Source organism: Phascolarctos cinereus, unplaced genomic scaffold (genome assembly GCF_003287225.1).
Source record: "Phascolarctos cinereus isolate Bilbo 61053 unplaced genomic scaffold, phaCin_HiC Scaffold_5;HRSCAF=322, whole genome shotgun sequence".
Classification (NCBI taxonomy): Eukaryota; Metazoa; Chordata; class Mammalia; order Diprotodontia; family Phascolarctidae; genus Phascolarctos; species Phascolarctos cinereus.
In genome coordinates, this window is record NW_027555958.1 from 143,039,793 (window position 1) to 143,055,008 (window position 15,216).

The 15,216-nt window shown below is 37.8% G+C and overlaps 1 protein-coding gene across 5 annotated transcripts in view; it reads right to left on the reverse strand.

Annotated features, from left to right (window-relative positions):
* Positions 1-15,216, reverse strand: part of DSE (dermatan sulfate epimerase) — a 94,712-nt gene that overhangs the window by 12,045 nt on the left and 67,451 nt on the right. For 3 of the 5 annotated variants that reach the window (XM_078155182.1, XM_020971606.2, XM_020971608.2), the window contains one exon: positions 1,401-1,654. In XM_078155182.1, coding sequence (XP_078011308.1) covers positions 1,401-1,654 — 254 coding nt within the window. Of the gene's footprint in view, positions 1-1,400; positions 1,655-13,973; positions 14,053-15,216 lie in introns of those variants that run through there. The other 2 variants (XM_078155183.1, XM_078155184.1) reach the window with 2 other exon arrangements.

A 15,216-nucleotide genomic window follows, 5' to 3' on the forward strand; every position in this document is an offset into this window, starting at 1 on the left:
TTTTATTCAAATATACCCTTATTTTTTCTATTGAGGAGAAAAATGATGGTCAGACAAGTTAAGTTACTTAGCTAAGGTTGCACAGCTACTTAGGGCCACAGTGAGGACTAATAATAATAACAAATAATAGCTAACATTTATACAGTGCCTACTATGTACCAGGTACTGTCCTGAATGTTTTGCAATTATTATCTCATTTGATCTTCATAATAACCCTGGGAGGTAGGTACTACTATTATCATCTCCATTTTATAGATGAGGAAACTGAGGCAGGAGTTGTGACTTGCCTAGGGTCACATAGCTACCAAGTATCTGAGGTTGGATTTGAACTCAGGTTTTCCTGACTCTAGGCCCAGCGCTCTACACACTGTGCCACCCAGCTGCCCCCTACCCTAGCATTCCATTCCAGTGGTCTTTCTGCTAAATCGTGCTGCTTCTTATGTTGGACCTTGAAATTTATTATATTTATCAAGAGACAGGAAATGAGAGAGCAGCTCTTCCTTCCTATTTGTTTATTTATTAAAATTAATTTCCATTCCCAGCGCACATACTGTAGATAAGGGACAAAAAGAGAAGGTAGACTGAGATAAAATCCTCAGTGTGAATAATATCCATGGGGATATCCAAGATCCTAACACACTGACTCTTTTTTCTAAGTATTCTTTGAATATCTTAACAGTTTCATATGATTGTGACTTCATTATTTTAATAATAATGGATACAAAAAGAGAGTCATTTACCGAATGCCATAATGGATGTCAGGCACTGGATTCGTCATGAAGGTCTAAGCTTAAATCCTACCTCAGAGACTTACTAGCTGTGTGACCATGGTCAAGCCACTTAACTATTCTGGGACTTAGTTTCCTCATCCATAAAAAGAGATTGGATTCAATGGTCTCTAAGGCCCCTTCCAGTTTTAAATCTATGATCTTCTAGAACAAAGGGGAATGAAAGACTGGCAGTCATGCTCTAAGCTCAGTTTATATGTCTACAAAAGAAAAATAAAGTGGCATGTTGGTAATTATCTAGTGAGCCTGAGTAGTCTGGACAGCCAATTCAAATCACTTCTAAATGAACTTTTTAACCCCAGGCAGCTGTCTTCACTACCAGAATTCTCTGGATAATTGCCAAATCTTCACTTTACTTTTAGTTCTGACTGTGTAGCCTAGGGAAATCACAATGATACCATATTCAATAGATTAAAGTTAGTCTAATTAACAAAAAAAAAAAGAGAAAAATACAACTTTGAATTAGCTAGTACATGTCCCATGATGACTGCAGGTCATGAGCTTGGTTAGGCTCAGAGTCACAGCAAGCAGAATCCTTCCTACACAGGAAATGGCAAATAGGATGGATCCAGGCATCATAAATCTATTCCCTTATTTGAATTCACCACACACCTTGATTCATCAGGACCAGGCTTCCTGTCAGCAGGGCCATACAGTTGGTGGGCTGGTGATTGTGCAGGTATTGAAACCCCCATCCGCGGCGGTACGATGTTTCGTACATATATCCTGAGGCATTGGCAATCACTTCAAGAAACCTCTCCTGCTGGGTCTTGCTCAGGTAGTTGAACAGGAAGTCATAGGCAGTGGCAAAGCCAACCAGAGAGTGAGCAAGGGGGACCTCATCCCAAGGAGCATCTTTCACTAGCCTGCAAAAGAGAAAGCAGTGTAATTGTAAATGACCTAATTCGCACAAGATTTCATCATGCTTCTGGGGTATAAAGTTATGCAACTTATGGATATCTAAAGTGATTATAGTGAATGCTTTCAGCCCTTGGACTTCTGGAAGTAAAAAGGCTTCAGACAGATACTTTTTTTTTAGTGAATTGGTGTGTGTGTGTGCGCGTGTGTGTGTGTGTGTGTGTGTGTGTGTGTGTGTGTGTAGAGAACAGAACATACAGATGCTATTCAAAATTTCCCCTATAATCTGCTTTCCATGGGTTTTCACACTGAGAGCTGTCTTTTAGAAATGAAAAATTATTGTGTTTACTCAGATGGTTTCTTTGTTGGATCATCCTATATGTGTCAAAGTTAAATGTGATTAATATTTAGCATTCAAAAAGTATGTATAAAGTATTTACTATATGCCAGGCACGTGTTAAGGGTCAGGAGTCAAAGACTAAAGTGGAACAGTCCCTGTCTTCAAAGAGCTTATATTTTATTGGGGGGTGGGGGACATAATATATACACAGAAAATTAATATAACAATATATACAAAGTAATTTTTGCAGAGGTCATTAGAAAGTGGGGGAATCACAATGGATTCTTGTAGAAGGTAGCCCTGAAGTTTAGCTTCAAAGAAAGCTAAGTTTGCTAAGAGGCAGAAGTGAAACGGTCATCCTAGACATGGGGTCAGACAAGCTATGCAAATGCCGGGAGATGGAATATAGAATGTCACATGTGAGGAACAGTAAGGCCTTATCGTCTCCCTAGCCAGACTGAGACACAGTCAATGTTGGGATTTGTTACAAAGGGTTTTTTCCCTCATCAGTTGAGGTAGGGGTGGGGGTGGGAGGAGGGATTCTGTAATAAGAGGGAAGTGTGATAAAGCTGCCAAAAGAAAAAAAAAATTAGAAAAAGAAAAGAAAGAAAAGAGGGCCATTCAAACATGTTGTTGAAATGAAAAGAGAAGGAAGACTAGAAAGAAATTATAAGCAGACAGCTTTGAAAGTTACATGTTGAATTTATCATGTACTTAAAAAGAAAAGTGCCTGTATTTTATGGAGATGTAGAATTTTAAGTACAATCCTCTCTTTATATGGAAGGATACATTCCACTATGTATATGAAAATTCTCATTTTGGTTCATGTTTGTTAAGTTCAGAATGGTTTTGTCTTATTCTATGCCCTCCAAGCCTTACTTCTATTGAGTTCCAGAGGTGTTGCCATATTATCTGTCATCAATATACCTTAAAGATCATTAGGCCTTTTCATTCACCCTGCATCTGAACTTTCTTTTTTGCACTGTTTTTCCAAATTAGGATGTGAACTCCTTGGGAGCAGGGACTGTCTCAGTTTTTTACCAGTATCCCCAGTACTTAACACATAGTAGGAAATTAAATGTTTTTTTTAAATTCATTCATTCAAGCAGGTCAGTTTGGCCAAAATACAGTATATGGAGAGCAATATTTAGTAAGCCTGAGAATTTCAAGTCCCTAATCTACCATATGGCTAGATAGCTACCACTTATTAATTTTCAAGGACTGTGATCAAGATGAGAGCAAAGACTTTCTGTTGTCAGTGGCCTACCAATTCTGAACAAGCCGTATTTAGTACCATGAACAGTATTACTGGTTAACAGCTGAAAGGCTAGTAAGTTAGTTAATTCAGAGCAGCAATTTCTGTAAGCACTTTCCTTTACATAAATAGTCATAAACAACACGGATCTTCAAAACCCATTCAGAAACATTTTTAAAAGTTACCTTTCTGTGAAAATTTTGAGTTCCTAGGAATTGTATTTAATTTAGTCTTCTAACTTTTCCTTTCTTCCTCCCACAAGCACTTGAAGGATGCCTACTATATGCACAGCACCCTCTGAGGAACTATGCATAGCACTGTATAGGCCCGAGAACAAAAGCACAAGAGATTCTTCTTACTCTCTGCATGGGGTGGCTAGATCATAGAATCTTAACTCAGGAATTTCCCATATGTCTATTCATATTGTCAATAGCTGGTTAGCACATCTGTGGGACCTTGGGGTTAATAAGGCTAAGGTTTGTGAGTGGAATTACCACATATACCAATAAGTTTCACTCTGTTTCTGTGGTCACAGTTGAACCAACCAACCCTACTTAGCTGTTTTTCCAGTGTTTGCCATTAATCATAAGAGGCATAAGAGAATGATACATTAATTCCAGCCTCTTGGAAAGAAACACTTTGAAGCACATGCCTTACCATAGTGGATAAGTAGCACCATCTTCAAAGCATCACAGCATTTTTTTTTTAGGCAGTTGGGGTTAAGTGACTTGCCCAGGGTCACACAGCTAGTAAATGTCAAGTGTTTGCATTTGAACTCAGGTCCTCCTGATTGCAGGGCGGGTGCTCTATCCACTGCACCCATCACGGCATTTAAGAGCACAGTTAGAATTCATCTGGCCCTGAGGTTCTTAACCTGGGGCCCATGAATTTGCTTTTAAAAATATTATGACAATTATATTCCAATAATTGGTTTCCTTTGAAATCCCATATATTTTATTCTTTGCATTAAGAACATTATTCTGAGGAAGAAGTCCATAGGCTTCACCAGTTCGCCAAAGGGGTCCAATGACACAAAAAAGATTAGGAAACCTTAATATCATATAGTGAGGTCCAAAGTGATAAAGTGATTTGTCTAAGCTCCTTAATGATAGAGGTAGTATTATTTTTGTTTTTCTATCCTCAATGCCTAGCACAGTGCCTGGTACATAGTAAGGTCTTAACAAATGTTTGTTGAATTTAATTGAGTCCAGACTAGAAACCAGGGCATCTGATTTCCTATACAGTTAACTTTGCACTATACTGTGCTGCGTTATATATAGATATATGGATATATACATACACCTATACATAAAGGACACAACATGATACATTTTATATGGAAAATAATATATAAAGAAGGCATATTATATAGAACATTTCATATCTACATATGTGAGTGAATTCTGAATCTATGACTTCATCAAGCTTAAGGAATTCTCAGATAAGGAAAGTCCCCCTACAAAATCAGGTTGCACCTTTTCTGCAATTGACAGTTCTAAATTGACAGAGCCCAGAGCTCTGAAAGTTGAAATTATTCATCCAGTGTCACAAAGCCAGCATGAGTCTGAGGCAGCATCTGAGTCCAGGTCTTCCTGGCCAAGATTCAAGGCCAATATTCTATCCATTATATCATGATGTCTGACTGCCTATCTCTGTCTCTCTCCACTATGCCATGCTTATGCATATGTGTATATATACACCTATTTATGTATAATGAAGATGGATTGAACTTAGTCAATCCACCAAATGCACACTTACTTTTGACTGACCAAAGTACTTATTTTGGTATTTCTACTATAAACTATTTAAAAGTGATAACACAATTATATAGGTCTCTATGACAAATATTATTATATGAAACTAGGCTTTATAACCAACCACATTGCTTCCAAGCCCCCATTAACAACAACTTTTTGCAATATAATAATTTGACAACATAACAGAAAAATCTGGACAATTCCACTGTTGTACTGGGATCTTGCCTGTCAATGTTACCAATTACAATTGGTATAATTATAGGTTCTCAATTAATAATAAGCTTTTTAAAAGTACATATGAGCCCTCTCAAACAATATCATATACATCTTCAAACTGGAAGTAAGTACATAAAAGACTGAAAATAAAACTGTTACTTAGTCAAGACATTCTTGTTTAGCCATTCAATCGTGTCTGACTCTACACTGGCAAAGATGCTGGAGTAGTTTACCATTTCTTTCCCCAGTGTGTCCCCATTTTACATACGAGGAACTGAGGCAAATAGGGATTATGCGACTTGCCCAATGTCACACAGCTGGTAAGTGTCTGAGGCTATATTTGAATTCAGATCTCTCTGACTCCAAGCCTGGTGCTCTCTCCACTGCACCATCTCACTGCCCCCAGTTGTCAGGATAACAAGGCAATAATTTTGCTCCTAGCTCATTCAGAGCATCACAGGATTTAGGATTGGATGGATTCTTTAAAATCACATAGTTCAACCTGCTAATATTACAGAAGAGGGAATTCAGGCCAAGGAGGTTAAGTGACTTCCTCATGGCCATACAGGTACGGTAAAACAGTGGAAGAGGTGCCAGGCAGATTTGGAACCAGTGGACTTGAGTTCCTGCCTCTGTCATCTTTGGCAAGTCACTCAAGCTCTCTGGGTCTCAGTTTCCCTGTCTATAAAATGAAGGGCTTGGACTAGAAGACATTTAAGATCTCGTATAGCTCTAAATCTATGACCCTAAGTAGCAGAGATGAAATTTGAACCTGTGTCTTCTGATGTTAAGTTCTTTGTGAGCTGATGGTGGAAACCATAGGCTTATATGCCCACCTATCGCACAAAATGCTTTAAAAGAATGAATTTAAAGTGGAAGGTGAAATACAATACTTAAGATACAGTAAAAAGCTTGGTGTTCTTTAGATAACATTAGGTATAAAATTAATATGGTAGATAAAGTCATTCAAGTTCTGAAACTTAAGGTCTAATAGTTGTTTCTATGACCATATGGAAGGTATACAGATGTATCAAACATGGGGCCCGACGGCAATCTCCTGAATGAGGCCTAAACTAGATTAAAATATAATTGGGAAGTACTTAACAAAATAAGCAAAAATATAATACAGTTAATGTTTTCTAAGTCAATGTGTAGCCCACAATATTTAACAAAATAAATAAAAATATCATAGGATGGAGACAATGTTAATATGTGGGGTTTTGGGGTTTTTTTTAGGCAGTTGGGGTTAAGTGACTTGCCCAGGGTCACACAACCAGTAAGTATCAAGTTTTTGGTCTAAGGCCGGATTTAAACTCAGGCCCTCCTGACTTCAGGGCCAGTGCTCTATCCATTGCGCCACCTAGCTGCCCCTAATATGTGGTTTTCTAAGTCAATATGCAGGTCAATATGTGGTTTTCTAAGTCAATACGCAGGCCACTTGATTTAGTGGTCCCATTTTCAATTTGAGTTTCATACCACTGGTGCAGTAGAAGAAGAGCTGGATTTGTAGGCAGAAAGATCTGGGTTTAAGTCCCACTTTTAACATATATTGACTACGTGACCCTGAAAAATCACTTAGTCTCTCAAAGCAACTCTCTGAAGTTCAAAGATGCAGAGAAGGTACCAATCTGAATTGGTGGAGGATTTTCCACACCAAGGAATTCCCTATGCGAGTGACATCATAGATCAGTCCCTACCTTTGCATGACTATAAAACTCAAATTGAGTCTACTTTGTGTGAAAGAAAATTGGGAAGTAACAATTAAACCACTGCAATAAAGTCCTCTAAGGTTCAATAAATACAGAAATTTGGGTCCAAATTACTTAAAACTATTGTTAAAAATCTCCTGTCAATCCTATTTGGTACCAATATATTTAAATGAATAGAACATTCCCGTCATGAGCAAGGATAGAAAACTTTTAATATCGCAGAAGAAGAAAGGAGAAGACTTTCTTGGCTGAAAACTGGCATCATTGTTTGTAAGATGTAAATCTACTATCTGGTGTTGATACTCTCCTTGGCAATTTCATTGGTGCCAGTTTATACCAAGAGTGATTAAACTGTGCTTTTTTAAAAGAAAAGTATTCATTATTTTTAGCCAGTATAAAAAGCCTGTAGAAGGCTAATTAGACATGAAAGGATTAATTAATGATAGAATCACAGTTTTTCTACAGGCAAAGTTTACAAATGTGATGCTTTAATTAATGCAATTCCTTAAGTAATTAATAAGCTCTTACAGTGTGCCAGACATTGTACTAAGTGCTAGACAGACAGAGAAAAATAGAGTATTTCATATCCACAAGGAACTTTCAAGGATTTTTCTTAACTTTGATAGATAGCAAGCCTTGAGTTAAATAGATTGAGGGGGTGGGAGAGGAAAGGGGAATATGCGTACTCAAAAATAATAATAAAAATAAAATGTGCTATTGCAGAAGAAAATGAAATAGTCATTCAAAACTGAAGGGAAGGAAATAAGCCAATTGCAATTATTTATAACAAATGTAAATTACTTAAAGACAAACATATCTGAAAGATCAATGAATCAGTATGTTCTTGAAAGAAAAAAATCCATAAATTTCAACATTTATTTAGCACCTACTATGTACACAGAACTGGAACTCAGGAAGGTAGAAAGTTTATATAGATCAAAGTCCTTGCCTCTATAGGGCTCTCTGTCTAGAAGGAAGATAACTATAATGCAAAATGTTAAGTGGTAAATTCATAAGAAAGGTATAAATGAAATGCTATATGAGGCCCAAGGGCAGTCAGGTGTACAGTGGTTAGCATACAGGGCCTGGAGACAAGAAAGCTCATCATCTTGAGTTTGAATCTGGCCTCAGACACGTATTAGCTGTGTGACTCTGAGCAAGTCACTTAACCCTTTTCACCTCAGTTTCCTCATCTGTAAAATGAGTCAGAGAAGGAATGGCAGACCACCCCAGTATCTTTGCTAAGAAAACCCCAAATGAGGTCACAAAGAGTCACACACAACTGAAATGACTAAACAACAAAATTAGAGACCAAAGAGAAGATCATTACTGATAGAAGGTAGCATTTGAGACAGACTTTATAAAAGAAAGAGGAAAAAAACCTTTCAGGCGTAGGGCAGAGCATTATTTAAAGCAGAGAGTACAACGTGTGTCCAGAGATGGAAAGCCCTGTTACTAGATTGGTTGGACAAGGCTACTTGAGGGAAGGTTTGTAGATACAAGAATAGAATCTGTGCAGTGATGGTTGATGCTTCTAAGTTAAGCATGGCATTACTATGGTTAAAGTATGCTACAATGGAGAAGTTTTGTCTGCTTTTCTCTACACAAGGAGCCTCTCATCCTGTCCCTACATTCCCATGGTCTTGGCTTAGAGTCAATTCTGTAAGGGGAAACATTTGCACCATTGCCCAACCTTCTTACCCTTGCCTTATCTTGGGCTTTTTGCAGTCCTTGCCAAATGAACAAGGCAGCTGAGTTCTACACGTCAAATCAATTTGTTATCTACTGCTATATCTGCAACTGCTATTATAGCAGCTAGAAAGAAGTTAGAAAGTTTGGTTGAAAGTGATACTTCCGAGTTTTCATTGACCTAGTTAGGCATCAATATTTGGTGAAAAAAAACTGATTCCTCAGACAGAAGAATCTCTAATGGTACGACAGAAAGAATGCTGGATTCAGAGTCACAAAACCACAAGTTCAAATTTCAGCTCTCCTTACTCAATGATTTCTCTAGGCCACAGTTTCCTCATCCATAAAAATAAGAGGATTAAGCTAGATTGCCTTAAGATCATTTTAGCTTTACATTAGTGATCCTAGCATCCTATAGTGGGCTCTTAACTTACACTGAGATCCAAGAGATAGAAAAATGCCCAAAGTCTATGGAATGATATCCATGAAAAGAAGAGAAGAGTATAGAGTTCCCTGCTCTACCAATGCCTTAACAATGAACAAAGCTGACAGATTTTCTTTTAAAAAGCATGCTTTGTGCCATGATTTACACATGGTGTTCCATTCATGAACCATACTCTCTAGCCAAATTGGTTTTTTCATCATTACTCAGGCACACTGTCTGTATTTATGCTTTTATATCTTTGATCATGATATTCTATTTGCTTGCAAAGCACTAACCACTACACTTCCACCTCCAACTACTGAAATCCTACCCATGTTTCAAAGTCTATTGCAAATGTTATCTCCCCCATGAAGACTTCATTGATTATCCCACTGTGAAATCCTAGGATGCTAGGATGAGCTGGAAGGAGCTTTAGAAACCATTGAGTCCAACCCCTTCATTTCACAGATGAAAAATTGAGGCTCAGATCATACAGGTAGTAAGTGGAAACAGTCAAGATTTGAACCCAGATCCTCCAACTTCATATCTAGTACTTTATTTTATTGTACCATTGTATAAACTCCTATAGTACCTGCTTTATGTCCTTCAAACAAAAATCATAATTATAACATTTATATAGTGTTTTAGGGCTTGGAAAGTACTTTAAAATATTATCGCATTTTATCCTCACAATAATCCTGGGAAATAGGTGCTATTATTATTCCCATTTTACAGATGATGACACTGATGCAGATAAAGGTTAAATGACTTGCTTGAGGTCACATAGCCAGCAAATGCCTTGAGGCTGGATTTGAACTTGGGCTGGATTGACTGGAAGCCCAGCATTCTATTTTTGCACTATATAGAACGTACTACAAAATTAGAATTAGCCAATAGCCTGAGAGTAGAAAATTTATTTCATGGAATTTTCAATTGTATATCACCAAAGTTTCTAAATCCAAAACCTATTCTGACATCACTATCTGTCATCTTAGGTAGGAAGCATATTTTCATACATTAGCAATGTAGTTGGCTGACTTTTTAAAATAGAACATATATTTTTTCAGTTGTCTGCAACACGGAGGAAGGGCATTGCCCAGTCTATTCAATCAGTTTCAATATTCCTTTCTACTTTAGTATTTAGTTATAGTGCTACAGATAGCATGTTCAGTACTTACTCATTTCCTTCCAAACAAAGACAAACTAAATTTTACTAGTCCTGAAAAATATCAGATGAAATTTAAACACTGTGAGTAATAACTATTGATGTGAAGCTAGGTGGCACAGTGGATAAAGGACTGGACCTGGAATTGAGAGGACTTCTCTTCCTGAGTTCAAATCTGGCTTCAGATGCTACTGTGTGACTGGTCACTTAACCCCATTTGCCTCAGTTTCCTCATCTGTAAAATGAACTGGAGAAGGAAATGGCAAACTACTCCAGCATCTACCACTGCCTGCTTCAGATCCCTGCTCTTGACTTTAAATGATTATGACTAAGGCTATCCAAGGGTGGTCTCTAGAAGATTAACAGAATGGCAGAATGAGGCCTCAATTTGTTTTATGATTTGTTCAAGGATAAATATATATGAGGCCATCTTTCACACATGATGAGCCTATGTTCACTGAATTACTGGACTAAATGTATCAGGGCTTTGCTATTGTTCCTTATTTTATAGATGTGAAGATGTTTTATCCAGGGTTAAATGCCCCAAGTAAAGGACTTTGTAATAAAACTACTTAGGAAAAGAACTATACCAAGTAAACTCAGAAGACTGTTACATAAGAGCAGTAGACTCAGCAAATGCATTTGACTTCTTAGACTACCAAAGCAGAAGTGAAAAAAAATTAAGATAGAAAAAAATAAAAAGAACAAACCATAGCATCAACCATCTGCTCGTCGTACAACAAATGATGCCACACAATTGAGCAACGGATGAGAGAAGAGCCAGAAACCTACATTCAACACACAGCAAATCTAGGAGGAGAGGTAATAATTAAAACCATCATGGAGATGGTTAGTTTGAGGTTTAGTAAGTTCATTACATCATATGAACTGATAGCAGAAAAGGGCAAAGCAATAAAAAACATCAAACCAACCAAACTATTTAAAATATTTGAACTAAATGGATACAAACCTATCAAAGTAACATATGCAATCTTGGGCTGCCTAAACAAGCAACTAAGAAAAAGAAATACCATCCTACTAGAAGGAGCAATGAGCATGGGCAAATCACTAATGGCTCAAATGATTTGTCAGTTAGTTGGTATAAACTTTCCATTTAATGACTGCTGCAATAAAAACATCAAATGGGTAGAAGAACCAGGAAACTTAGGACACCAAGTAAACCAATTTAAAGCAATCATGTCAGGGCAAAGCATAAGACCAGATCAGAAAGGAAAGGGAAGCAAACAAATCAAACTAACACCAGTGATCATGACATCCAGTGAATACATTACTAATGTGAGAATTGGCTGTGAACTAAAACCTGAACACAGAGAGCCAATAAAGCACAGGCGCATTCACATCAACCTAAGCAGAATTCTAGGTGGTTAGTTGGGTCTAATAGAACCAAAAGAAATACCAAACATCTTCAAATCTCTAGAAAACCTGGGCCTGAATCCAACCATGTCCTCATACATCAAATGGTGGGGTAACATACCAACTTGGGAGGAGAATTGGGCAGAGCCAAAGTACTGGGACATTATAAATAACAAGCTCATTCTCAACCCACAACTTACTGTACAGAACAACTTCTTAGATGCAGCAGAATCTACGGAAGAACCCAATGCAGAATCAACCAACTTAGCATACTCCAGAAACCCTACATCTAGTTAATCCATTGACTCTATCGAAGAAGAGGAGACTGGGGTCGCTGGAACATCAGATGGCAGAAGAACTGAAAAATTACCTAAGCAGTCTGTGTATCAACCAATCGAGTGGCAATCTACCTTGGACTTCTTGGATGCAGAATGGGAGATGGTGTTCAACAACTAACGTACCATCCTACAGATGCCTGAACTGCACAGACCAAGACAAGATAAGTAACCAACTATCCTTCAAACTAAAAAAAACTTAAAATACATAAGACACTAACCACCTACTTCTTTTCAGGCTGGACTCTACCAGGATACAACTATCTAGGACCAGGCAACACTCCACCTGGACAAGAACCAACCAACGAATCAGAAAAAGCAGCTGAAGAACATGACGAAGCACACCAACATCCACGAGAACAAGGTCAGAATCCACACCCACACTTTGATCAAGCTGATGAGGACTTTATGCAAAAAACTTTTGAAGCAGAGCACTGGGTGGTTGGTTAGGAAAAAGGGCTTTTAGATTTAAGAGACTCATAGCACCAGAACTGGAACCACCTAAGAAAAAAAAACTCAAACCATCCGGACTTGGGCAGAGAGGGAAAAAAAGACCTGTACCTAAACACATTTTCATCAACCCAGCTGAAAAAAGAAAGGTATTAGGAACATCACCTAAAAACACAAACACACTAACTAGCCAAGGCACAAACATGAGTGAGGAAGCAATTTTAATGGCTGGAGAGGAACCTAAAACAGGAGTAGCAGGAGGATCAGGAGCAGGCAAATAAGCAGGAAATTTTAACAACACTACAGAATGGAAGTACATTAACCATGAAGTCATCATAACTTGCAATGCATCCAGACACATAATACTAACTAAACCAGAAAGACACACATTCACATTACAAATGGTACAAACCAACTTTATCAAAAAGAGAGAAGGGTGGAAAGACAACACTCATGCACAAATACTAACACCAAGGTTCTTAATGGACCCTAATGCATGGGGAGTATGGACGTCTCCAGCAGACTTCCAACATGATAAACACCTGCTCAATTAGCCAATTAATCTCATTAGAGCAGGAAATCTTCAACATATGCATCAAAATAGCAATCCAGCCAGCAACAACACAACACACAAACGACCTAACAGCAAACCTACTCATTGCTGAAGACAGCAAGAACATTTTCCCATGGGCACCTGATGGAAACCTATGCGCTTCAAACCATGGGAAACTAACAAACTAGACCAATATGGATACTACTTCCACTCACTAAATGGATTCAGTATTGGAAAACTAATAGACAATGGTACAGTTGACAACCCAACAACTTAAATTGACATCTCACCAACCAACAACATATTCCTAACATTTAAAACTCATTACCAATAGAAATACTAAGGACTGGAGATAGTTGGTATAGTGGAACATACAATTTCCACTGTAACACAGTCAATCTCAGAAGAAACATACAAGACCAGAGAAAACTAGGGAGGGCACCAAGAATCAAACCAAAATTTGAAACTAACAGACATGCTGAAATTGTTTCCGACTATGATAATAAAGGCATAAGAACAGGAAAAGCAAAAGATACTTACTCAGAAGCAATCAGAACTAGACAACATGAAGTTGGACACCTGTACCCAGAGTTCATATTCAAAACAGGAACAAGGGGACCTGAAATAACACAGGGGGCAGTGGGAGCCTTCTCACTACCTAAACTGAAAAATGGAACAGATTTGGTGTCTGTTCTGGAGTACTTGGTGGGGTGCAGGGGGGGTGGGGAATGAGATAGGAAGCATAAGAGAAATATTTGATAGACAACATGGAAGGAAGGGGTTAAGCAAAGAATCATGGGCAGGAGACACATACAACATACAGCAACAATGGATGGAAAGCCAAGCCTCTAAAACATCCCAAAGCTAGTGGCAAAAACAATTGGAAGACAAACAAATGACAAGGGAGAGGTGACCAACTCAGATAATGATTCCTCAAAAGATGAGATAGCAGGAAATCAAACACAAGCAAACACATACTCAGTAAATGTAGCTGTTGACAGCCAGGGACCAATTTACCCAAGAGGACCAATATATGACAAACAAGGACATTATGACTTACCTGCAAGAGTAAAAAACACAGTACCATTCATTCGTCAAAACAATCCACCAGGGGGAATTTTCATTAGATTACAACCACAATACACTGACCAATATGATCCACAAAAACCTGATAATGCAACCAAAAAAACATTTGCATCATTGTTTTGGAGAGGTAAATTAGTGACAAGAGGAAAACTGAGAGCACCTCAGCAATTAATCCAGTACATGTATTTCCATTAGAATGCCAAAGACCTAAAGAGTGGATACCAGACTCTGTAAGACAAATGATATACCCTTTAATGCCAGGAAAAGTAGTTCCTTTCTAGGCATACTAACCAAACTATTATCAAGTAATGATTACAAATATCTGTGTGATTAGGATAATTAGTTTATGTATTATAAAATGTTATAATTAAAAATAAAATTTGAAATGTGATAAGCACCAAAGACTCTATGAACCAATCAAGTGTGAAATACTGCATTGAATTAGGGTGGGTGGGTGGGAGGGCATTTCATGTTTAAGGCCTATATACCTCTCTTTTTTAACCATCATACCAACTGACTTGTTCTAAGTATTCCTTAATACAGAATGGCTCAAAGACAGCTCAGAAGGTTCATTAGGTGAAAGAGCCAACTAAGGAAGGGTAATTGTTTTTTGCTTTTGTTTTTTTCACTTAAAGTAGAATTCTATCTGTGTGAAAAATGTGCTAATCCAAACAGCAAATCTTATTGACCTAATGTGAATGAAATGCAGAGCTGGCATTTTAAAAGGGCAAAGGGCACAGCTATGTCATTAATCCAATGTTTCACTCATTTGACATGAAGCCCTATGACCCAAGTAAGCTTGAGTTGACACAGTAGCTGATGTATATACAGTACCTACCCAAGCATATCATATTGGAATAGAATCACACTGCATTTAGACCCGTAATCCTTTTTTGGCTAAAGAAATGCACTTCTGGCTACTCTCCAAGAAGAAAAAGAAAAAAGCCGCTAAGCAAGATGATTGAAATATACTCAACTTTGATAACAAGTAGCTGTTTCATTGTAATGGCAAAGTTCCAAGGTCTAGGGTTAAGAACAGGCTTGCATTTCAAATTCTGACTACGCAACTAGAGAGGATCATTGGAAGAAAGAATTGCTGAGGTTTGACAATGGTCTGGGTATGAAAAACTGAAATCTCACTACTGCTAATGAATGCTTATGACAAAATAAACTTCTCAAAAGTAATGGAGTGTCTTAGGAGCTTAAAATGCTAAACA